Genomic DNA, 25106 nt, shown 5'->3' with positions numbered 1-25106 from the left:
GATTTTCGCAGTCTTTTTTCGGGGAGAGAAGATGACGCATGTGGAGAGAGCTGGTAAACCACCGGGCGGAGTGGACAGGGATCGAGTGTTGAAAGGTCAGTGACGCCAGGAGGAAGTCGATGGATCAGAGCTCTAATGTGCACTTTTGACTTTTTCCCTAAAATGGGCACTTTATATTTTAACTTTCTTTGCTAACTCTATATTCAGATTAGGATTTATAAAGTCCAATCATTTAATTGCATATGGTGTACTGCCTGATATTTTGTAACCAGGCAACACATCATGCAGCTTCCACACAAATGAGGTTTCTCAGTTTGGCTGGGCCAGAAGCTGTCTTCCCCTAGACGAACACGTGCTGGCCAAGCCTGAGGGTTACATGCGCATTATCTAAGCGTTCTGCACCCCAGCCTGTGTCTGGAGGGACTCAGCAGTCACACTGGGGGGGCGTTCTCCCCAAACCCTCGCCCTCCCTGAGCCTCAGTGCATCGTGACCAATTTGCTCCATGCCATCCTCCCTGAGCCCGAGTGCCTTGGTCAATGGTGCCAGTCAGTGCTGTGTTTGCTCATTCCTGCATGGATACTCACCGGCTTTCCTGGGATTCCGATTCCTGGAACACCAGGAGGGCCTGGGGCTCCTGGCTCACCGGCAAGGCCCTCTGGTCCCACTGGTCCTGGATCTCCCTGGTCCACAGAACAAACAGGTTTTGAGTTGAAGCAAGATTGTCACAGTCACTGGTTCAAAAGGCACAGTGTCTCAGCACTGGCCCTCTACACTGACTGAGAGAAACAGTGCCTCAGCACTGGCCCCCTGCCCTGACTGGGAGCACAGTGCCTCAGCACTGGCTCTCTGCCCTGACTGAGAGAAACAGTGTCTCAGCACTGGCTCTTTGCCCTGACTGAGAGAAACTGTGTCTCAGCATTGGCCCTCTGCCCTGACTGGGAGCACAGTGCCTCAGCACTGGCTCTCTGCCCTGACTGAGAGGAACAGTGTCTCAGCACTGGCTCTCTGCCCTGACTGAGGGAAACAGTGTCTCAGCACTGGCTCTTTGCCCTGAGAGAAACAGTGTCTGAGCACTGGCCCTCTGCCCTGACTGGGAGACACAATGTCTCAGCAACTGGCTGAGAGAGTCTCTCTGTACCAGCCCTATCCTTTGTTATGCTGCTGATGTGAAAAGACACAAGGAGCCAATAGGAAGGCTACTCCTACAGCTGTCATTGGCCATCTGACCTGATGAAGGTAGATCAGTGGATATGGTAAAAATGGATTTAAGTAAGGTTTTGACAAGGTTCCCCATGATAGGCTTATTCAGAATGTCAGGAGGCATGGGATCCAGGGAAATTTGTGTGCATGGATTTGGAATTGGCTTGCTTGTATAAGGCAGAAGGTGCTATAGATTGAGTTTATTCTGCCCTGAGGTCCGTGACTAGTAGTGTCCACAGCTTTCTGTTCTTTGTGAACTTTGTACATAACTTAGAAGAGGAAGTGGAAGGGTGGGTTAATAAGTATGCAGATAATATGAAGGTTGGTGGAGGTGTGAATAGTGTAGAAGGTTGCGTGGGTTACAAGCGGACACTGATAGGATTCAGAGCTGGGCTGAGAAGTGGCAGATGAAGTTTATTGTGGAAAAGTGCAAAGTGGTTCACTTTTGAAGGTCGAATACAGGGTTAATGGCAGGATTCTTAAAAGTGTGGAGGAACAGAGGGATCTTATGACAATTTACTATTGCAGCTCTACACTTGAAGTACTGTGTTCAGTTCTGGTCGCCTCATTATAGGAAAGATATGGAAGCTTTAGAGAGAGAGCACAGAAGACTTATCAGGATGCTGACAGGATCAGAGAATATTTCTCATGAGGAATGGTTGAGCTGGTTAGGGCTTTTCTCTTTCGAGTGAAGGAGGATGAGAGGTGACTTGATAGAGGTGTATAAGATGATAAATGGCATAGATAGAATGGATAGCCAGAGACCTTTTCCCAGGGTAGAAATCACTAATATGAGAGGGCATAATTTTAAAGTAATCAGAGAAAAGTATTGGGGGATGTTAGAGGTAAAATTTTTACACAGAATGGTGAGTGCATGGAACATGCTGCCAGGACTGGTGGAGAGGAAGATACATTAGGGACAATTAAGAGACTCTTAGACAGGCAGATGGAAGAAATAACAATGGAGGGGAATGTGGGGGGAGAAAGGTTCAATCGATGTCGGAGTTGGTTACAAATCTGATCCAACATCATGGGCCAAGGCCCTGTACATGTTGTACTGTTCTGTGTTTGATGTTCTACTGACTGTTAAAATGGGTGTTATTGAAATGGACGTACTGGCAGAATGAACAGATAAGTGCAGATGGAATTTAACACTGAGAAATGAGAAGCTCTACATTTGGGTTGAAACAATGATCTCATCAAGTCTAAAAAGAGACAGGAGCTAAGAGATCTTGGAAATAAGTGCAGCTTTTGTTTACGCAATAAAAAATCTCTCAATCTACCTCACCGTAGCTCTTTATTTGTCTGCCTACCTCGCACTTTCTCTGTAACTGTAACACTAAATCCTGCATTCTGTAATTTTTTTCCATTTTGTACTGCCTCAATACACTTGTGAAGGGAATGATCAGTCTGGATGACATGAAACACACAAACCTTTTCACTGTATTTCAGAATATCTAAAAATAATACAGCAACTAGTGATGACCAGATTAAGAAAGGGGTGAAAACAGCATTTGAAATATGGACTTCATAAATTGGTAGAGCACCAGAGCAACTAGTCACCAGACAAAAATCAAAGAGCTGCTTTAGATCTGAAATAAAATCAGAAAATGTAGGAAATGCTCTGCAGTCAGTCAGCATCTGTTGAAGCAGATACAGAAGTTTATACTTTAGGTCGAAAATCCTTCATCAGAACTCAGAAAAAGAGATGTCAAGTCAGCAACCAGCAGCAAGGGTGTTTTGGAGGGATGGATGGGACATAGGGGGTAACTTGGACAGGAAATATCTGTGATCCAGAGGCCCATCCGGCTCTCTCAACCCTTCCTACAACTTGGTGCTCTTTTGCTTTTATTTTCTCTTTTCTGGTGCCAATGAAGAATCTTTGAGCTGAAGCATTTCTTTGTTTCTCCCTCCATAGATACTGTCTGACATGGTGTATACTTCCAATGGTTTCGGATTTTAGGTTATATTCGCTGGGTCAGCCACAAAGGGAATATTGTGTCCAATCCTAGGCAACACATTTTAGAAAGGATGTATAGCCAAAGGAAAGAGAGCAAAAGAGATTTAATAAAATGGGAGCGAATCATTAGTTATACGAAGAGGGTAGAGAAGTAGCGATAGTTCTCCTTGGAACAGAGGAAGTTGTGAGGATTTAAAAGGATCAAGACCATAGACAGAGGGGACAGAGAGAAGCTGTCTCCACTGGTAACGGCTCAAGAACCGGGTCAGTGCATGCAGGTGGACAGCGAAAAAAACAAAGAGACCCGAGGAGAAGATTTTGTTATACAGTGAGTGGTGTTGGTGTAATTGTGGCTTTCAAAAAGGTGCTGACTGAATAAGCACTTGATAGGAAAAAGAGTACAAGGCTGTGGGCAGAGAGCAGGGAGGTAGGGCTAGTAGGAGTGATTGGCTGAATGGCCTCCTTGCATGAAGTAACCATTCAGTGATTGCATGGTTATTAATGCCACTCTACATCTATGATGGCTGAGTATGGCAGCCAAGTATAGATTTTATCATAAACAAAAGAAAATATGCAAATGCTAGAAATCAAAGAAACACACAAAAATTGATGGAGGAACTCAGCAGGCCAGGCAGCATTTATGGAAAAGAGTAAACAGTCGACATTTCGGGTCAAGACCCTTCTTCAGGTCCTGCAGAATTATGACACAGGTCTAGATGCAAATCAATGCAAAGTCTTTCACCTTGGCACCTTTTGGTCCTACAATACACTTCTCTCCTGGTTTTCCCTGAGAACACAAAAATACACAAGAAAGAACAGTTAGCAAGGTATTAAGGAACCAAACCACAAACCCCAGGTCTGAAATCCCTTGTCTAGCAATTAATTCACGGCCAGAAATTGTGGTCACTGTTTCCCAGAATTCAACATTCCAGAGGATTGGTGTAAGAGCACCACTGTACATTTAGTGGTCACTGGTGGAAAATGCCTTCAGGAGTCCTACTGTTCCCTGTGAACCCTCATCAAGTTCCAACTCTTCCATGGGTCACTGAGTTCCTAGCACAGATAGTTCCTGCACAGGACTGTCTATTCGCCCCATCAAATCTCCCCAGTGCTTCTTCCACAGCCGATCACCTGATTCACTCCCACTCTCTGGCTTGAGTGCCATCCTTTCAATATCCCACCCAACAACCAAGCCCCTTGTTACTCTGAACTCTCTAACCACTCTCTGAACTCTGCTTTAGCAGCCTCCCCTCCACGAGCTTTGTCTCACTACCTCAGTAAAGCAGCTAACTTAACAAAGACTCCAGTCACCCCACACATTGTCTCTTTTGCCCTTCTCATCAGGCAGAAGATACGAAAGCCTGAAAGCACCTACCATCAGGTTCAAGGCCAGCTTCTACCCTCCTGTCATTATATGGTTCCGTAGTATGATATGTTGGACTCTTGATTTCACAATAGAACATAGAAATCTGCAGCACATTACAGGCCCTTCAGCCCACAATGTTGTGCTGACTATTTTACCTACTCTAGAAACTGTGTAGAATTACACATAGCCCTCTATTTTACTAAGCTTCATGACCTAGCTAAGAGATCCGTTGTATCCACCTCCACCACCGTCACCAGCAGTACATTCCATGCACCCATCACCCTCTGTGCGAAAAACTTACCCCTGACATCCTCTCTGTACCTACTTCCAAATACCTTAAAACTATGCCCCCTCATGTTAGCCATTTCAGCCCTGGGCAAAAGCCTCTGGCTATCCACACGATCAATGCTTCTCATCATTTTATACATCTCTATCAGGTCACCTCACATCCTCTATTGCTCCAAGGAGAAAAAGGAAGTCACTCAACCTATTCTCATTAATCACACTCTCCAATACAAGCACATCCTTGTAAATCTCCTCTGCACTCTTTCTATAGTATCCACTTCCTTCCTGTAGTAAAGTGACCAGAACTGGGGTCTAACTAAGGTCTTATATAGCTGTAACATTACCTCACGGCTCTTGAATTCAATCCCAGGGATAATTAAGGCCAACACACCATACACCTTCTTAACAATACTGTCAACCTGCGCAGCAGCTTTGAGTGCCCTATGGACACGGACCCCAGAATCTCACCGATCCTCCACACTATTATCACTTTGTGCCTTATTATTTACCTGCACTGCACTTTCTCTGTAGCCACTACACTTTATTTTGCATTGTTATTATTTTACCTTATTCTACCTCAATGCACCGTGTAATAATTTTAATCTCTATGAGCAGAATGCACGACCAGCTCTTCACTGGACCTTGCTATATTTGACAATAATAAACCAATTCCAATTCCAATTCCAGTCAGTTTTTAACACCATCAATAACCAGGCAGTGACTTGCTTAGGACATGAAGGGTCTTGTACCCATTCTACGCTCCATGCTTGGACATGTGCAGACACATATGTGCACCACATGTTGGACTGGAGTGTGAGGGAGAACATTGCACACATGTAAATGGAACCCTATTTCTGGACCAATGAGCACAAAATCCACCCAACACGAATAATGAGGCTGAATTTTGTAATAGAACAACTTGCTGACTGGCTTTTCCACTGAGTTAAAAGTGTCATTGAGGTTATAACAGTTCTTCTGGTAAGGAGCCACTGCGCTCATCCATTCTGCGGAATAGATGACTCCAGTCCATGACCATGAGATTGACTCTCAGTGTTCCTTGGACAGCCAAGGATGGTAGACAATAAATATTACTTTCCTAGCATTGTCAATGCCCCAACAATCAAACTACTCATTTCGAATTGTTGAATACACTGTCATCAGAACAAATGGAACCATAACTTAAGAATTCAGGCTGATCCACACTCGTGTCAGCAAACACTGTAACCATGCCTGGATTCCTCAGCACAAACCACATCTGCGATTGAATTATCAAACACTGAACAAAAGTGCTCAAGTGAAATGTTGTGTAAAACTTGGAGAAGGAATCTAACCCCGACAAGTGTGAGATGATGCATTTTGGGAAGTTGATTAGGCAAGGCACAGAAGTTATGGACCTAGTCTGGGTAAGTGGTAGTTTGAGGTCAGCATGGACTTGATGGGCCACAGGGCCTGTTTCTGTGCCATATGGCTCTCTGACTAAATATGTGCAGCCAATCACTGTGGGATCTGTGTACAGGTTCTGAATATGTCATGTTCAGCGGGTGTATGCAGAGACACCAAACAGTCTACAATATGGTTTCCAGCGTCACGGGTACAGAACTCTCCTCCAATTTAGCTTACTGTGGCACAGGGGCAAGGTGTGCCAAGTGTACCCAGTCTGTAGCCCAGAGGCCATCCCCATGTTCATGATCTTCCCCCTCTCTCCAAACCCCACCACCTCTCCCACTCCACAGCCCCATTCCAATTTGCCTATCTGACCAATAAGCCTGCCCTCACTTCAATATATCCCTCCTCATGTTTAGTTGAGAATGTAGAATTCTCTAACAGAACAAAATTTGACTGGGATACTCACATCTCTGCCAGGGAGGCCAGTCAGTCCTGGGAATCCTGGCTCACCTTTCTGACCCTTCTCGGCCTTCGGAGACAAACAGAATATGCTCCAATTAGTCACAATTAAATACTGGCCCTACAACTCAAAACTGGCTTCAGTTCCCACACACAGTCAGGAAGGGAGAAGTGGTGAGAACTGTTAGCTCTGCAACCAGTATCTGCGTGAATTAAGTAACTGGAGACAGCAGGCACAGCCCCCAGTTACCCAGCCTGCAGCCACACCTCAGGCAAAGGACTCACCCATCAGTGAGTGAGGACAACCTGTGTTGACTCAGATGCAGATTATTTCTCATACGTACATCGAAACACACAGTGAAATGCATTGTTTGTATTAACTAAGGATGGGCTGGGGGACACCCACTAGTGCTGCCACACATTCCATCTCCTCGACGTACCCAGCTCATCGACATACCCAGCTCATCGACGTACCCAGCATCTCGATGTACCCAGCTCATCGACATACCCAGCTCATCGACGTACCCAGCATCTCGATGTACCCAGCTCATCGACATACCCAGTGCCTCGATGTACCCAGCTCATCGACGTACCCAGCGCCTCGATGTACCCAGCTCATTGATGTACCTAGCGCCTCGATGTACCCAGCTCATTGACATACCCAGCTCGACGTACCCAGCGCCTCGACGTACCCAGCTCATCGACGTACCCAGTGCCTCGATGTACCCAGCTCATTGACGTACCTAGCGCCTCGATGTACCCAGCTCATCGACATACCCAGCTCATCGACGTACCCAGCGCCTCGATATACCCAGCTCATCGACATACCCAGCTCATCGACATACCCAGTGCCTCGATGTACCCAGCTCGACATACCCAGCTCATCGATGTACCCAGCGGCTCGACGTACCCAGCACCTCGATGTACCCAGCTCATTGACATATCCAGTGCCTCGATGTACCCAGCACCTCGATGTACCCAGCTCATCGATGTACCCAGTGCCTCGATGTACCCAGCTCATCGACATACCCAGCTCATCGACGTACCCAGCTCATCGATGTACCCAGCACCTCGATGTACCCAGCTCATCGACGTGCCCAGTGCCTCGATGTACCCAGCTCATCGACGTACCCAGATCATCGATGTACCCAGTTCAACGTGCCCAGTGCCTCAATGTACCCAGATCATCGATGTACCCAGTTCAACGTGCCCAGTGCCTCGATGTACCCAGCTCATCGATGTACCCAGTGCCTCGATGTACCCAGCTCATCGACATACCCAGCTCATCGACGTACCCAGCTCATCGACGTACCCAGCACCTCGATGTACCCAGCTCATCGATGTACCCAGCTCATCGACGTGCCCAGTGCCTCGATGTACCCAGCTCATCGACGTACCCAGATCATCGATGTACCCAGTTCAACGTGCCCAGTGCCTCAATGTACCCAGATCATCGATGTACCCAGTTCAACGTGCCCAGTGCCTCAATGTACCCAGATCATCGATGTACCCAGTTCAACGTGCCCAGTACCTCGATGTACCCAGATCATCGATGTACCCAGCTCATCAACGTACCCAGCGCCTCAACGTACCCAGCTCATCGATGATTTTGACCTGTCACTGCTCATACACCCACCAAACAGATGGGTCAATGCCAGGCTGATGAAGCATCAGCTCTCCCTCCGCAGCGCACCTCAGCAGGATGGCACCTCTGACAGTGCCACACTCCCTCCGCAGCGCACAGTGTGAGCAAACCCTGGGCCAGGTCAGCTACCACCAAGGGGAAGCTGCCCAGCGAAAAGGTCAAGACCAGGAATGGAGAAGGCAGTAACTGATAGAGGAGAGGACCTCTGTTAGACCAATGTTAACTGACTTTAGTTTTCCTCTGCCCATGACAGCGCTGAGTCCTATTGTGGATTATTGGGTCAAAAACACACACAGACAAAGTGCAGGAAACTCTTCTGTCTTTAAACAGCCCCTGGGCATAACACTTGCCTTTACCTGCATTCCCAGGCGCTGGCTTCGGTTGTTTGATTTGACAGTGCTGTCAGCACACAGATCCATGTTGTACTACACAGTGTACCCTCATTAGTAGATGAATTATGCAAGTTTATGACCCACATCCTGCTGCAGTTAACAGGCTCCAGCCTGTTGAGCCCATGAAGTGTGGGTGTTCCCGGTCTTGGTGCCGAGCTGAGAAGCTCAGCACAGCAGAATGCCTGTCCACAGGGTGAACAGACAGTGCAGGCAAACATGAGATGTTGACTGTTTACTCTTTTCCATAAGTGTGCCTGACTGGCTGAGTTCCTCCAGCATTTTGTGTGCGCGGGAGTGCAGAAAAATCACCAGAGCATTCAACTTCACAACTACTTCACCAGCACATGGCCTTAAAGAACAGCCACCTTTTATGGACTGACTGTTATTATTGACAGGTGTGCCTGAGTTATAGCTTTGACTGTATAACTGTTCTCCCTCTCAAACTTAGGCACCACAGCCACCTTCATTGCTGTCTGCCCTTCAGCAGAGAAGACTTCACACTCCTGGTTCTGCACCCTCACTGACCAACACTGCATTTGCTTTGGATGCTAGATCCCGACACCAACATCCCTCCTATTTAAATCTTCAATACAGTGACCATCTGCACTCTAAAAATTCAGTTTTGACAGAACCGAGAGCGAGTTAGTTAACAAAATACTCCAAGCAGGTTGGAAAAATTGATTAACTGCTTGCAGCACACTGAACCCCATGAGGGTTGAGTTCACACTCTGACAAAACTGGTCAATGTGCATCAACAGGAATCCAAGAGCCTGCCAAGCCTCATAGTGCAAACATGGGAGGGCATTTGATGCATGGGATTAGAAGACATTCTGTATGTATGGTGCCTGATACATCCAGCAGCCATTCGATGCGTAAACTGCCCTGTCATCAATGTAGTTCAATCAATATGTACTCCTGTTCAATAAGTACTCTTGTTTGAGTACTGTTGGGGGGACAGCCGACCGGGGGAAACAACAGTGGTCGTGCCTCTGGCACAGAGTCCGGCCCTGTAGCTCAGAAGGGTAGGGAAAGGAAGAAAAAGGCAGTAGTGATAGGAGACTCTATAGTTAGGGGGTCAGACAGGTGATTCTGTGGATGCGGAAAAGAAACTCGGATGGTAGTTTGCCTCCCAGGCGCCAAGGTCTGAGATGTTTCAGATCGCGTCCACAATATCCTGCAGTGGGAGGGAGAACAGCCAGAGGTCGTGGTACATATTGGTACCAATAACATGGATAGGAAAAGGGAAGAGGTCCTGAAAAAAGACGACAGGGAGTTAGGAAGGAAGGACCGCAAAGGTAGTAATCTCAGGATTACTTCCTGTGCCATGTGACAGTGAATGAAGAATAGAATGAGATGGAGGATAAATGCGTGGCTGAGGGATTGGAGCAGGGGGAAGGGATTCAGATTTCTGGATCACTGGGACCTCTTTTGGGGCATGTGTGACCGATAAAAAAAGGACGGGTTGCATTTGAATCCCAGGGGGACCAATACCCTGGCGGAGAGGTTTGCTAAGGCTGCTGGGAGAGTTTAAACTAGAATTGTTGGGGGGTGGGAACCGAACTGAATAGACTGAGGAAGAGGCGGTTGGCTCACAAATAGAGAAAGCTTAGAGACAGTGTTTGAGGAAGGATAGGCAGGTGACAGAGAAGGGATGCACTCAGACCGATGGTTTGAGATGTGACTATGTTAATGCAAGGCATATTATGAACAAAGCAGATCAGTTAGAGCGTGGATCAGTACTTGGAGCTATGATGTTGTTGCCATTACAGAGACTTGGATGGCTCAAAGACAGGAATGGTTACTTCAAGTGCTGGGTTTTTAAATGTTTCAGAAAGGACAGGGAGGGAGGGAAAAGAGGTGGGGGCATGGCACTGTTGATCAGAGATAGTGTCACAGCTGCAGAAAAGGTGGATGTCATGGAGGGGTTGTCTACGGAGTCTCTATGGGTGGAGATTAGGAACAGGACAGGGTCGATACCACTACTGGGTGTTTTTTATAAGCCGCCCAATAGTAACAGGGATATAGAGGAGCAGATTGGGAAAAAGATCCTAGAAAGGTATATTAATAAGAGAGTTGTCGTGGTGGGAGATTTTAATTTCCCAAATATCCACTAGCATCTCCCTAGAGCAAGGGGTTCAGATGGGGTGGAGTTTGTTAGGTGCATTCAGGAAGGTTTCTTAACAGAATATGCAGATAAGCCTCCAAGCGGAGAGACTGTACTTGGTTTGGTATTGAGAAATGAACCTGGTCAGGTGTCAGATCTCTCAGTGGGAGAGCATTTTGGAGATAGTGATCATAATTAATCATAATTGATTATAATCATCATAATTAGTTAACAAAATAGAGAAAGTACAGAGAAGATTTACTAGAATGTTACCTGGGTTTCATCACCTAAGTTACAGAGAGAGGTTGAACAAGTTGGGTCTTTATTCTTTGGAACGTAGAAGGTTGAGGGGGGACTTGATAGAGGTATTTAAAATTACGAGGCAGATAGATAGAGTAGACGTGGATAGGCTTTTTCCATTGAGAGTGGGGGAGATTCAAATAAGAGGACATGAGCTGAGAGTTAGGGGGCAAAAGTTTAGGGGTAACATGAGGGGGAACTTCTTTACTCAGAGAGTGGTAGCTGTGTGGAACGAACTTCCAGCAGAAGTGGTTGAGGCAGGTTCGATGTTGTCGTTTAAAGTTAAATTGGACAGCAATATGGACAGGAAAGGAATGGCGGGTTATGGGCTGAGTGCAGGTTGGTGGGACTAGGTGAGAGGAAGAGTTCGGCATGGACTAGAAGGGCCGAGATGGCCTGTTTCCGTGCTGTAATTGTTATATGCTTATCGTTATAATTCTATCTCCTTTACAACAGCATTGGAGACAGATCCAAACAGACAAGTTAGAAAACTGTTTAATTGGAGTAAGGGGATTTATGAGGCTATCAGGCAGGACCTTGGAAGCTTAAATTGGGAACAGATGTTCTCAGGGAAATATACAGAAGATATGTGGCAAATTTTCAGGGGACATTTGTGTGGAGTTCTGCATAGGTACGTTCCAATGAGACAGGGAAGCTGTGGTAGGGTACAGGAACCGTGGTGTACAAAGGTGTAGTAAATTTAGTCAAGAAGAAAAGAAAAGCTTACGAAAGGTTCAGAGAGCTGGGTAATGTTAGAGATCTAGGAGATTATAAGGCTAACAGGAAAGAGCTTAAGAAGGAAATTAGGAGAGCCAGAAGGGGCCATGAGAAGGTCTTGGTGGGCAGGATTAAGGAAAACACGAAGGCATTCTACAATTATGTGAAAAGCAAGAGGATAAGATGTGAAAGAATAGGACCTATCAAGTGTGACAGTGGAAAGTGTGTATGGAACCGGAGGAAATGCAGAGGTACTTAATGAATACGTCACTATGGAAAAGGATCTTGGTGATTGTAGTGATGACTTGTAGCAGACTGAAAAGCTTGAACATGTAGATATTAAGAAAGAGGATGTGCTGGAGCTTTTGGAAAGCATCAAGTTGGATAAGTCACCGGGACCGGATGAGATGTACCCCAGGCTACTGTGGGAGGTGAGGGAAGAGATTGCTGAGCCTCTGGCGATGATCTTTGCATCATCAATGGGGACGGGAGAGGTTCCGGAGGAATGGAGGGTTGTGGATGTTGTTCCCTTATTTAAGAAAGGGAGTAGAGATAGCCCAGGAAATTATAGACCAGTGAGTCTTACTTCAGTGGTTGGTAAGTTGATGCAGAAGATCCGGAGAGGCAGGATTTATGCACATTTGGAGATGTATAATATGATTAGGGATAGCCAGCATGGCTTTGTGAAAGGCAGGTCGTGCCTTACAAGCCTGATTAAATTTTTTGAGGATGTGACTGGACACATTGATGAAGGAAGAGCAGTAGATGTAGTGTACATGGATTTCAGCAAGGCATTTGATAAGGTACCCCATGCAAAGCTTATTGAGAAAGTAAGGAGGCATGGGATCCAAGAGGACATTGCTTTGTGGATCCAGAACTGGCTTGTCAACAGAAGGCAAAGAGTGGTTGTAGACAGGTCATATTCTGCATGGAGGTCAGTGACCAGCGGTGTGCCTCAAGGATCTGTTCTGGGACCCTTACTCTTCGTGATTTTTATAAATGACCTGGATGAGGAAGTGGAGGGATGGGTTAGTAAGTTTGCTGGTGACACAAAGGTTGGGGGTTTTGTTAATCGTATGGAGGGCTGTCAGAGGTTACAGCGGGACAGTGATAGGATGCAAAACTGGGCTGAGAAGTAGCAGATGGAGTTCAACCCAGATAAGTTATTATTTAAGTTATAAGTTATTAACCCAGGAAATTATAGGCCGGTAAGTTTAACATCGGTAGTAGCTAAGTTATTGGAGGGAGTACTAAGAGACAGAATCTACAAGTATTTGGATAGACAGGGACTTATTAGGGAGAGTCAACATGGCTTTGTGCGTGGTAGGTCATGTTTGACCAATCTACTGGAGTTTTTCGAGGAGGTTACCAGGAAAGTGGATGAAGGGAAGGCAGTGGATATTGTCTACATGGACTTCAGTAAGGCCTTTGACAAGGTCCCGCATGGGAGGTTAGTTAGGAAAATTCAGTCGCTAGGTATTGTTACATGCTCAAGAAGATCTGGGTTTTTTTGTGAGAATGCTGTAATGGTCTTTTGGAGGTCACCTGATGTGATTTTCCCCCGTTGTTAGGTCACATGATGACATGTGCCGGGGGGGGGGGGGGCGCGTGACTATATAAGGGTCGACTCAGGTGACACAGTGGGATTCTGAGTTTGTAACTTTCCAGGTGTTGTGCCTCCGTTTCTGTTGAGTGTTTGTTTTTGTGACGCAGTTTCATTTTTAAAATGGAAGGTGCGTTCTCTTACAAGATTTGTATTATTGAACTGGAAATTTGTGGCTGGAAGTGCCAATCTACTCAATTCCGACAGTTTTGAAGGGAGAGTGAAGAATTCATCGAAGTGAAGGATCGAGAGAAGTCGGCATCGTTTGGCAGTTTAATAAAGGATCGACCTTATTGCGTCTTCGTTGAAGAGAAGCTGCATTGAGATAACTCTTGTAAAAGTGCAAAAAGGCTCTCTTTTCTCTAAAAAGAATTTAAGGTCAGTTGATTTAAACTGTTTATTTTCGGCATCGGGAATCCTGTGAACAGAAGCGGCAGTAAAGGTGCGTCGGTGAAGAAATCGTTCTCCAGAGAAGTCTCTCCCAATTGAATGTGTAAAACTGTTGGACTTTCAAAGTTATCGCTTTAAGAACTATATCTGACTGTATTGCTTTAAGAACTGTTTCCGCATTTAACTCTTTAAGAGCCAGAGCTGAGTGGAGTTGATGAACGGCTGCTTACCTGTTTAACCTCCGGTCAAAGTTTTCCTTTGTTTTTTCTCCTTATCGTTTATACGTGTTTAATAAATGTTCGGTTGTTTTTATAAAATCTGTCTCGATTAATATTCATTGTTGCCAGTTACGTAACAGTATACATGGAGAGGTGGTAAATTGGATTACACATTGGCTCAATGGAAGAAGCCAAAGATTGGTAGTAGAGAATTGCTTCTCCGAGTGGAGGCCTGTGACTAGTGGTGTGCCACAGGGATCAGTGCTGGGTCCATTGTTATTTGTCATCTATATCAATGATCTGGATGATAATGTGGTAAATTGGATCAGCAAATTTGCTGATGATACAAAGATTGGAGGTGCAGTAGACAGTGAGGAAGGTTTTCAGAGCCTGCAGAGGGACTTGGACCAGCTGGAAAAATGGCAGATGGAGTTTAACACAGACAAATGTGAGGTATTGCACATTGGAAGGACAAACCAAGGTAGAACATACAGGGTTAATGGTAAGGCACTGAGGAGTGCAGTAGAACAAAGGGATCTGGGAATACAGATACAAAATTCCCTAAAAGTGGCGTCACAGGTAGATAGGGTTGTAAAGAGAGCTTTTGGTACATTGGCCTTTATTAATCAAAGTATTGAGTATAAGAGCTGGAATGTTATGATGAAGTTGTATAAAGCATTGATGAGGCCGAATTTGGAGTATTGTGGTCAGTTTTGGTCACCAAATTACAGGAAGGATATAAATAAGGTTGAAAGAGTGCAGAGAAGGTTTACAAGGATGTTGCCGGGACTTGAGAATCTCAGTTACAGAGAAAGGTTGAATAGGTTAGGACTTTATTCCCTGGAGCATAGAAGAATGAGGGGAGATTTGATAGAGGTATATAAAATTATGATGGGTATAGATAGAGTGAATGCAAGCAGGCTTTTTCCACTGAGGCAAGAGGAGAAAAAAACCAGAGGACATGGGTTAAGGGTGAGGGGGAAAAAGTCTAAAGGGAACATTAGGGGGGGCTTCTTCACACAGAGAGTGGTGGGAGTATGAACTGCCAGACGAGGTGGTAAATGCGGGTTCTTTTTTAACATTTAAGAATAAATTGGACAGATACATGGATGGGAGGTGTATGGAGGGATATGGTCTGCGTGCAGGTCAGTGGGACTAGGCAGAAAATGGTTTGGCACAGCCAAGAAGGGCGAAAAGGCCTGTTTCTGTGCTGTAGTTTTTCTATGGTTTCTATGGTTTCTTAGTGTTAAGTGGTTCATTTTGGTAGGTTAAATATGATTGCAGAATATAGTATTAATGGTAAGACTCTTGGCAGTGTGGAGGATCAGAGGGATCTTGGGGTCCGAGTCCATAGGATGCTCAAAGCAGCTGTGCAGGTTGACTCTGTGATTAAGAAGGCATATGGTGTATTGGCCTTCATCAATCGTGGAATTGAATTTAGGAGCCGAGAGGTAATGTTGCAGCTATATAGGACCCTGGTCAGACCCCACTTGGAGTACTGTGCTCAGTTCTGGTCACCTCACTACAGGAAGGATGCGCAAACCATAGAAAGGGTGCAGAGGAGATTAACAAGGATGTTGCCTGGATTGGGGAACATGCCTTATGAGAATAGGTTGAGTGAAGTTGGAGCGACGGAGGATGAGAGGTGACTTGATAGAGGTGTATAAGATGATGAGAGGCATTGATTGTATGGACAGTCAGAGGCTTGTTCCCAGGACTGAAGTGGTTGCCACAAGAGGACACAGGTTTAAGGTGCTGGGGAGTAGGTACAGAGGAGATGTCAGGGTAAGTTTTTTACACAGATAGTGGTGAGTGTGTGGAATGGGCTGCCGGCGACGGTGGTGGAGGCGGATACAATAGGATCTTTAAGAGACTTTTGGATAGGTACATGGAGCTTCGAAAAATAGAGGGCTATGGGTAACCCTAGTAATTTCTAAGGTAGGAACATGTTTGACACAACTTTGTAGGCCGAAGGGCCTGTATTTATGCTGTAGGTTTCCTAGGTTTCTAATATCCATAAGGCAGAAATGGCTACTTAAACATGAATTGCACCATACATGCAAATCAGTTTATCAGGAAGCTAACTACTCCAGCTGGTGACACCAAACACTCCCTATCCCTTCCTTATTCCCCGGCCCATCATCAACATGTTTGTGAGAGACGTGGCACTGACATTCACTGTGTCTAATAACTGCCCTTCCTGGACCTTCTGCAGATGCTCTATGGTCTAGTTCACACTGCCAATAGCAGATCCTCTTAAAGTCATCTCTGACCAAGGCAGGATAAGAAATTCATTTAAATCCTCTCAGGAGTGCTACACAAGCATTCAGATTTGTTTCCTAAGTTGGGGCCCAGCTGTGTCTAAAGAGATGATGGCTTGGGCTCCATTGTTTTCTTTGAGTTTGTAGGGATGGTTTTTGAGACAGAGTGGGGAATTAGAGGTTAGGTTAGGGTTTAGGAGGTCAGGCCTCCACTCCAAGCTCCACAGTCTAAGTCCAGCAATGTGCCTGTGTGACAATGCATCTCCACAGTCCAGGCCTCCACCCCACTTTGACGGCCATGCGAGCAAGAGGCCAATCAGTCAGTAAGCCAGGAGTTTATCTAGACTTTGGGCTCTCATTATCAGGTCCATACTGAAAACAGGAAACCGAAGGTCCGCTAGAAATCTTGCAGTCCAGGTGTCCCCAACCGTTTTTTTGTACGCGGACCGGTTTTGTATTGACAATATTCTTGCGGACTGGCTGATGGGCGGAGGGGGGTGCTGTTAATCACGACCGAAATACAGGTTTCCCCCGACATCCGAAGGTAGAGCGTTCCTATGAAACGGTTCGTAAGCCCAAATGTTGTAAAGCGAAGAAGCAATTACCATTTATTTATATGGGAAAACTTTGTGAGCGTTCGGAGACCCAAAAATAACCTACCAAATCATGCCAAATAACACATAAAACCTAAAATAACAGTAACATATAGTAAATGCAGGAATGTTATGATAAATATACAGCCTATATAAAGTAGAAATACTTTTCCACAATCATTACTGAACTGTTCTCCGTAGTGAAAATCTCACGCAAGCGCCGTCAGCAGATAATCTCACGCAAGCGCTGTTGGCAAGAACACTCTCTCTGGTAACCTTTAAGCTATGAAGCTGCCAAATCATACCAAATAACACATAAAAATACACAGCCAATATAAAGTAGAAATAAGGTATGTACAGTGTAGTATCACTTACGGGAATCGGGAAGATAGCTTGCCGAGCACGCTGATGAAGGTGTATTAGACTGAGTCGTCGCAGGTTGGGTGGTGCAGTGGCCCCCACCCTCCAGGCCGCTGAGCGATACATTGCTGCGAAGCATGCAGGAATGCAGCAGTAGCCTGGAGGCACACAGCACATCTTTAAGAAAAAAGCCAAAATAAACAAGCTAATTAATTAGGTGCCGCCCGACACATAATTGTCGGCCCAGATCAGTGCCGATTTCCGATTGCGTCGCCTCTGATCTGGGCCGACAATTACGTGTCGGCGGCACCTAATTAATTAGCATGTTCATTTTGGCTTTTTTCTTAAAGATGTGCTGTGTGTCTCCCGGCTACCGCTGCATTCTCCGTGAATCGGTATCTGTCCGTGGCCTGGGGGTTGGGGTGGTGGGACACTGGGGTGACATCTCATTATCGTCTGTCTCCATTAGAGCAGGCAGGTCATCTTCTTCTATTTCTGCCCATCTCGATGTCGAAGGTCGAGGTTCGTCATCTGCTGTGGCTGATGTGGAAGGCTTGCTTGACTGCTGAGCCTCGCGCATTTTTCTATCACACAGTTCTTTGTAAGCACTCAAACCATCCTGCAAATATCTCCTAAACTGACGTACCCTTTCAAAATTAAAGTCGTACTTTATCATTACTCATTCGATTTCGATTGTTATCCTTTTTTCTTCCAATTGCATCAGCTCTTCATCTTCAGTTCTTGGTCATGGGATGCCAAAACCTCTTCAACATCATGTTCGTCAGCTTCCACAAGCCAAACTCGCGTTGTCCTTACTTCGTTCACCACGATCAAAACGCTTAATTATGTCCAGTTTTACACTAAGTGTAACACCCTTACGAGCTCTTTCAGGCTTTTCTGACACCTTAGTACTCATCTTGCTAACGGCTGCTCAATGCAACGTGTTTCAGCAATGCCGTTCCGAATCCGGGGCAGAGCGGCTGCTCGGGGCGCGCGCTGCCTTTTATCGTGTGCTGTTTTTTTCGCGCGCTGCTTTTTTTTCATAACAGTGAAAACGCCTTCTGAAAGCGAAAACAGGGTACTAATGTAGGTCTTTCGTAACAGTGAGGTTTAGTAAAGCGAACTTTTGAAAAGGGGGGGACACCTGTATATGTGGTAAGTCAACTATAAGTCATTTATCAGTGGCTAATACTCTCAATTTTGCTTCTAGAATGGTTTATCTAATGAATTTAATGTTAAACACACAGCGCGTATTTCCCTCGCATGAATATAGTGATAAGTCATAAGGGGGTTCCTTATGTCTAGTCTATTCCGCAATTTAGTTTTCGTTGCAGTCATTGCAGAAAACTCCGCTTCACAGAGATATGTTGTTGGAAATGGAAGCAAAGTTTTCAGTGCTTTCGTGGCTATCTCAGGATATTCAGCCTTGAGTTTGATCTAGAATGCCAGTAGAGATGTTATATCAAACATACTTTTCAGCCCACCGTCATTTGCAAGCTCGAGGAGTTGATCTTCTTCCTGCACTGACATGGATGATTCACCGGGGACATTCACAAATGGGTCACGGACCCATTCCTTTGCACGTCTTAGGTCATTTGCGGTTGGGAAGTAACGCTCGAATTCTGTCGACAGTGAAAATAAGATGTTCACACACCACCAGTCTCTCCCAAATTCCCAGCTAATGTTGGGAACATGTCAAATATGCCCCTGTCCACTCACCATCCCCACAGTTCCAGATTGGCTGTGAAAGCAGACACTTTATCTGCCAACTTGCAGACAGTTGTCATTCTCCCCTGAAGTGACAAATTCAGTTCATTGAGCAGGTTGAAGATGTCACACAGATAAGCGAGTTTTGCTATTCACTCCTCTTCACTGAGGTGTGCTGCCAGCGGTGACCTTTTTCCTGAAAGAAATCTCTGCAGCTGCTCTCTTAACTCAAAAACCCTGGCCAGGGCTCTCCCCCTTGATAGCTACCTGACTTCGGTGTGTAAGAGAAGGCGTTTGTACTCTGCATCCATTTCCTCGCAAAGCTGCTCAAACAGACATGACTAAAGAGCTTGTGATTTCTAACTTCAACAATGTCACTCAATACGCTGTTAAGATCAGGTGACATTTTTCGGTTAGCCAGCATTTCCCTGTGTGTGACACAGTGTGTAGACTGGCATTCAGAAGCAACCTCTTTGACTCGGGTAGTGAAACCAGACTCGTTAAGCCGTTCCAACAGCTGTGCGTCGATGTCCACCGCTATGTCATCGATTCTCCTTGAAACTGTGGTAGCTGAAAGAGAAACCTGTGCCATCTTGTTAGCTGCAGCTTCTCCCAACAGTTCACGGCACATGTCCTTGGCAGCAGGCAGAATCAATTCTTCACCAACAGTGAAAGGCTTCTTGGCCTTAGCAATACGGCTAGCCACTAAGTACGACGCTCTCAGAGCAGCAGCATTTGTGGAGGCGGTGGCTCTCAGCACTTGCTTCTGTCCCACTTGCTCGCGTTTTTCCCGCTCAGAAAACTCAACGGGTTTGTCTTTAAGTGCAGGGTGCTTGGACTCAAGGTGCCAAAGCAGTTTTGAGGGCTTCATCGCCTCATTAGACACCTTGCCTCCACATATCACAACACAGGGGGCTTGGAGCGTGCGAGTCACCGGTCGCAATAAAGCCATATTTTATTTATGACTTGTATTTTCTGTTGAAGGAAGCTTTTTTTTTGCAGTCTTGGCCTCAGCTGTCTCTGCATTATCATCATCGTTCGGCCTTTTATGTCCCCTACCATCTCTTCCAAAGAAACTCTCAAGCGACGTTTGTTTTTTACTCATTGAGTAGTTGTAGGTTAATGACCAACTGATGACCTCGCATGCGTACAAGTTCAACAGTGGGTGACAGGGAATGAGGAAAGGTGCAGTTGACTCATATAGTTTCCTCGCAGCCCGATAACACATGATTTGTGGTTGGGGACTGCTGTTGTAGTCAAATCCCGAAAGCTTGGAAGCCTGTCCTGGAGTTGGACAACTGGCCATGTGTGTGGGTGGGTGAGAGGGAGGAAAGGGACTTGTTTTGCTGTTTGTTTTGTTGCTGTTATTGTTACATTTTGTATCTTCAGAAGTTAATCATTAGAAAACCATAGTGACCTATATATCCTTTAATAATAAATTTACTTTGAACTTTGAGATGTCAGGGGTAGGTTTTTAAACACAGGCAGTGGTGGGTGCCTGGAATGCACTGCTGGGGTGTGGCATTCAACAGGGTTATTTAAGTGATTTCTGAAAAAGGGAGTGTTCTGGGCTGTATAGGAGGGAAGGACACAATATTGCATGCCAAAAGACCTGTAGGTTTCTGCAAATAAAAGTGCTAGAGGTGTGTTATGTTGATGAAAATCCATAACAACTCATTTATTGAACTCCAAACAGTGTACACAAAGCGCAGTCAAAGTACTTTAGGCAATTATGTCATCATCAGATCAGCCTTTTAAAGTGAGCCCCCGCTCAGTGTTGGTGGCTGTGAATTATATGCGTTTTCACCAATTACATTACCCTACACAGCCTCCCCACCACCCCAGCATTCACTAAAAACAGCAATGTGAGCCTGCCTGGAGCTCGGACGAGCTCCCCGGCTCGGGTCCTATGTTCCATGGGTAGAGGAACAGCAGAGAGTTCTAGCTCGCCTAGGGGTGTGTTGGCACGCTCACGGTCATGTCATTATGGCAGGGGCATGATAGTGGAAACCTCCAAATCTTGGTGGGCTGGTTCAACACCAAAATACATTCAGGTTTACCCCTCTAATTTATGATAAAAGTCTTTTCTCTCCATTCCAAAATACGGAACAGGCCATAAGGGGACGTCGGCGGACCGAGACAAAGGAGGTGGAATGTAGGTCGACAGGAACCCAAGATGCTGTACGCCATGGTGGGAGGTAGGAAGAAGTGAAAAGGAATTGAATTTACTGAGGAAGGTGGAATGCTTTTGAGAGGCCGACCTGGTGGTTGTGGCGTCAAGAATAAAATTACCTGGCACTCATATTGGCCGCCCATATACCACATCAGCCGCAGACAACTGCAGGTCCTCTTTTGCAGCAGTTGTAAGCCCCAGCAGGACCCACAGGAGATGATCATCTGTCAGGGAAGCCCACAGACTCGCCTCGGTTGTGGTGAAACACCGTGACATGACATAGCCTAATGCTGAGATTCTGAGCCATCACAGCCCAGAGGTCTAATATGAATTGGGGACCTCATTCAGAGGAAATATCAGATGGGATTCCAAACTGAACAACCCGGGTGCTGATGAATGCCTGAGCCATGTCTGCAGCCATTGTCAATGCTAGAGGGACGGTCTCTGGCCACCTGGTGGTATGGTCCACCATGGTAAGGAGGTGCGTGAAACCACAGGAGCGGGGAAAGAGGACAAATCAGGTCCACATTAACATAGGGACCTCAAAAGGTGCCAATGGTGCCTGGACATGACGATTAACTTTTGCCCACTGGCACTCCACACAGGCTAGTCCAATCACGCACATCCTTTCTATGGCCGTGCCAACTTTAGTGCAACCAGTTTCTGTGACCTCCAGTCTGCGAACATGGTGGGATGAAGACGATCAGTTGAGATATCGTACAGGAGAGAAACCGCAGGCTCTTTAAACTTAATGTCAGTCAACCGCAGGCCTGTGCCTGCTGTTTGGTGAGCCTGGACCTCTGGGTCCGGCTGCCAGCATAATCAACCCCTATGTGTATGGCCTCAATGGCTGGGCACGAGAGGCAATCAGCCACGACATTAATTTTCCTCCTAATATGCTGTACATCAGTTGTGAATTCTGATAGGTAGGCTAGATGGCACCAAGGATCTGATATTTTACCCATCGTGTGCGCGAGAAGTCTGTTGTCAATGAATACTGTGAAATGGTGACTCTCTGGAAGAAAACAAAAATGGTGGACAGCCAGATAGAGACTGAGAAGCTCACGGTCAAACATGTTGTACTTTGTTTCAGGGGGATGAAGCTGCTGGCTGAAGAAGGCAAGCGGCTGCCACATGCCTCTGACCAACTGTTCAAGCACAGCAACCACAGCATAGCCTGAAGTGTCAGTAGTAATGGCTCTGCATATCCTGAGGAGCAGGTGTGCCAGTAGGTCGCGTGAGAAGCTTGTTTGGTGTCTTCAAATGTCCCGGTCATGTCCGCTGACCAGTCAAGCACTTGATGAGGTATATGGCCTTTAAGCACACTATACAGGGGTTGCATAAGTTCAGCAGCTTATGGAATGAAGCGGTGATAGAAACTCACCATGCCTAAAAACTCCTGTAGTTCTTTAGTGCGAAGCGGTGGGAAATCCATAATAACGGCTACCTTTGATGGGAAGAGTCTTGCACCACCTGCGGAGATGCGATGGCTGAAAAAGTCAATGCTTTGCAACCTAAACTCGCATTCAACAGGGTTAATAATCAACCCACGTTGGCTGAAGTGCTCGAAAAGTGTGTGGAGATGAGATACATGTTTACAATTTGGCTGCACTGGCAATAAGTACGACTTCTAGGCAAACAAAATGAAAATCCAAGCCTTTTGATACAGAGTCCATCAACCGTTAGAAAGTCTATGCTGCAGTTATCAGTCTAAACAGCATATGCAGAAAATAAAAGAGGCCAAATGGTGTTGTCACAGCCGTTTTGGGAATGTTCTCCGAACATATGGGGACCTGATGGTAGTCCCTAACTAGAGTGACTGGAAAAAATTAATGGCTAAGTGTGCTGAAAAGTTTTGGATGTGTGGGACCGGGTAACGATCAGGAGTTGTGGCCTCGTTCAGGCATTGGTAATCACCACATGGCTGCATCGGACGTAAGGACCATGTGGAGGGGTGAAGCCCAGGGGCTAATCAACTGGTGCACAATGCCAAGTTTTTCCATGTTGGCAAACTCAGCCTTCACAGTTGCCAACTTTTCTGGGTCCAGACTACGCGTGAAGACCAGTTAGAAAAATGTGTTTTGTGACTGTAGTGGAGAATGTGGGCTTGGTGAGGTTTGGGAATTTGCCCAGTGGTTGACTGAACTCAAATGCAGAGGTGCTTGTGCTTGACAGAGTTGTTGTGGGCAGCTTACTGGGTGAGCAGGGTAACAGTCCAAAATCCTTGATGTCAACAAGCTTGCAGTTCTTAAAATCGACTAATAATCCTTGGGCACAGGAAATCTGTACTGAGCAGAGGTCTAGCCACTTTAGCCAGGACGAAGTCCCATGTGTAATGGTGCCCACTGAAGTACAGCGTCACCCATCACATTCCATAAGTCTGGATCCTGCTGCCATTGGTGGCTTCCAGCAAAGTTTCATCATTCTGTGCCTTCTCAACAATAGGCGATGCTGGCAGTACACTCACTTGAGGAACCATGTCACACAGGAAACACCACCCTGAAAGGGTATCTGTAATGAACAGTAGGTGACCCTGGCAGCTGGAACACACATTGTTCAAAAACTTGTAATGTCTTGATGTGCTGGCACTGTCGAAGCTGCAAGGCAGTCAGTACTTCTAGCAATCCTACCAAAGTGAATGTGGTAAAAGTACAGGCCTGACATCATCTGTTTCGCAACCACAGGTGTCCTTATGTTGGGGCCTTCCTGACCAGGCTTACTGGGGAAAGGAGAAGGAATGAAGCATTGTTGCTTTCCTGAGTGTAGACCATCAGGCATTTTGGCAAGTTCCCTACAGTCCTTCATGGGTGCATTAGCGAGGGCTATGTAAACTTAATCAGGTATTTGCTGAATGAAGAGTTCTTTAAAAATAAAACAAGGATGGTAATTTCTCAGGAGATAGAGCAGGTGATCCATTAGCTTTGAAAGCTTACCATTGCCGAGGCCGGGCGAGGAGGGCAGCTGTTTGGTGTGCTCCGACTTCAATAGTCCAAAAGTCTGTAAAAGGTGAGTTTTCGTTATTGTGTTCAGGCAGGTGTTCTCGGAAACTCACCGCTCTCACAGCCGCAGAGTTACTGAGTGACGCTACCACAAAGAAATATTTGGTGTTGTTGGCCGAGATTTTCCGCAGCTGAATTGGGCCTCAAATTGTACCAACTAAGCGATGAAATTTTGCTCCCAAAATTCTGGCAATTTCAAAGCGACTGTGTTAGCCGACATGTTCAATAACTCTGCAATCATCCTAGAGCATCAGGGTCACCAGTGTAGGTTTTTGCAAATAAAAACAGCAGAGGCGTATTATGTTTAAGAAAAAACTTATCAACTCATTTATTGTACTTTAATCCTGAACACAAAGCACGGTAAAAGTACTTTACATAATTATGTCATCATGTAAAGGGAACCCCAACTCAATATCGATAGCTGTGAATTATGTGCACTTCTACCAATTACATTACCCTACAGCCCATAATGAGCTCTACTGTTTGATCCTTATGTTCTATTATTACTAAGTACAATAAGTTGTGAAATATGCAGCTTAATCAGGCAGTTTATACGGGAAATAGACGTTTCGTCAAGTGTTTTATCCTTGAAATTCACTCTGCCAGAAATCAGTGCCCTGGTCAGGCTGACCCACCTAGAGCCCTGACTCCTTTAGGTTAGAGCACTCAACAATGCACACACAACCAACCAGATGAGCTCCCTGCCTGCTGGCACTAGAACTGGATATGTCGGGGGGAAGGTGATCAACGGCATTGATGTGAAGGGCAAGATGAACAGTAACAAATGCTGAAATTCACTGATATGAAATAAGAAAAAGGTCTCTGGCCAATACATCATACACTCATTCCTAACCACAATCATCAGTATCTACAGGAGGTGCTACTTCGAGAAGGCAAAAACTGTCATCAAAGATCCCCACCATCTTCTTACAGCTGCCATCGGGCAAGAGGTACAGAAGCCAGAAGTGCTACAATACCAAGTTCGGG

At 45.8% G+C, this 25106-nt stretch overlaps 1 protein-coding gene across 1 annotated transcript in view; it reads right to left on the bottom strand.

Moving 5' to 3' along the window:
* Positions 1-25106, bottom strand: part of col16a1 (collagen, type XVI, alpha 1) — a 414952-nt gene that overhangs the window by 297875 nt on the left and 91971 nt on the right. The window contains exons 15-17 of the mRNA XM_063033604.1: positions 6665-6727; positions 3904-3948; positions 586-681 (exon numbers count right to left, since the gene is read on the bottom strand). Coding sequence (XP_062889674.1) covers positions 586-681; positions 3904-3948; positions 6665-6727 — 204 coding nt within the window. The remainder of the gene's footprint in view (positions 1-585; positions 682-3903; positions 3949-6664; positions 6728-25106) is intronic.

This window comes from Mobula hypostoma, chromosome 26 (assembly GCF_963921235.1).
Source record: "Mobula hypostoma chromosome 26, sMobHyp1.1, whole genome shotgun sequence".
In the NCBI taxonomy this organism is placed as follows: domain Eukaryota; kingdom Metazoa; phylum Chordata; class Chondrichthyes; order Myliobatiformes; family Myliobatidae; genus Mobula; species Mobula hypostoma.
Note: the sequence above shows the minus strand (reverse complement) of the source record. Positions and strands in the feature narration are given on the sequence as shown.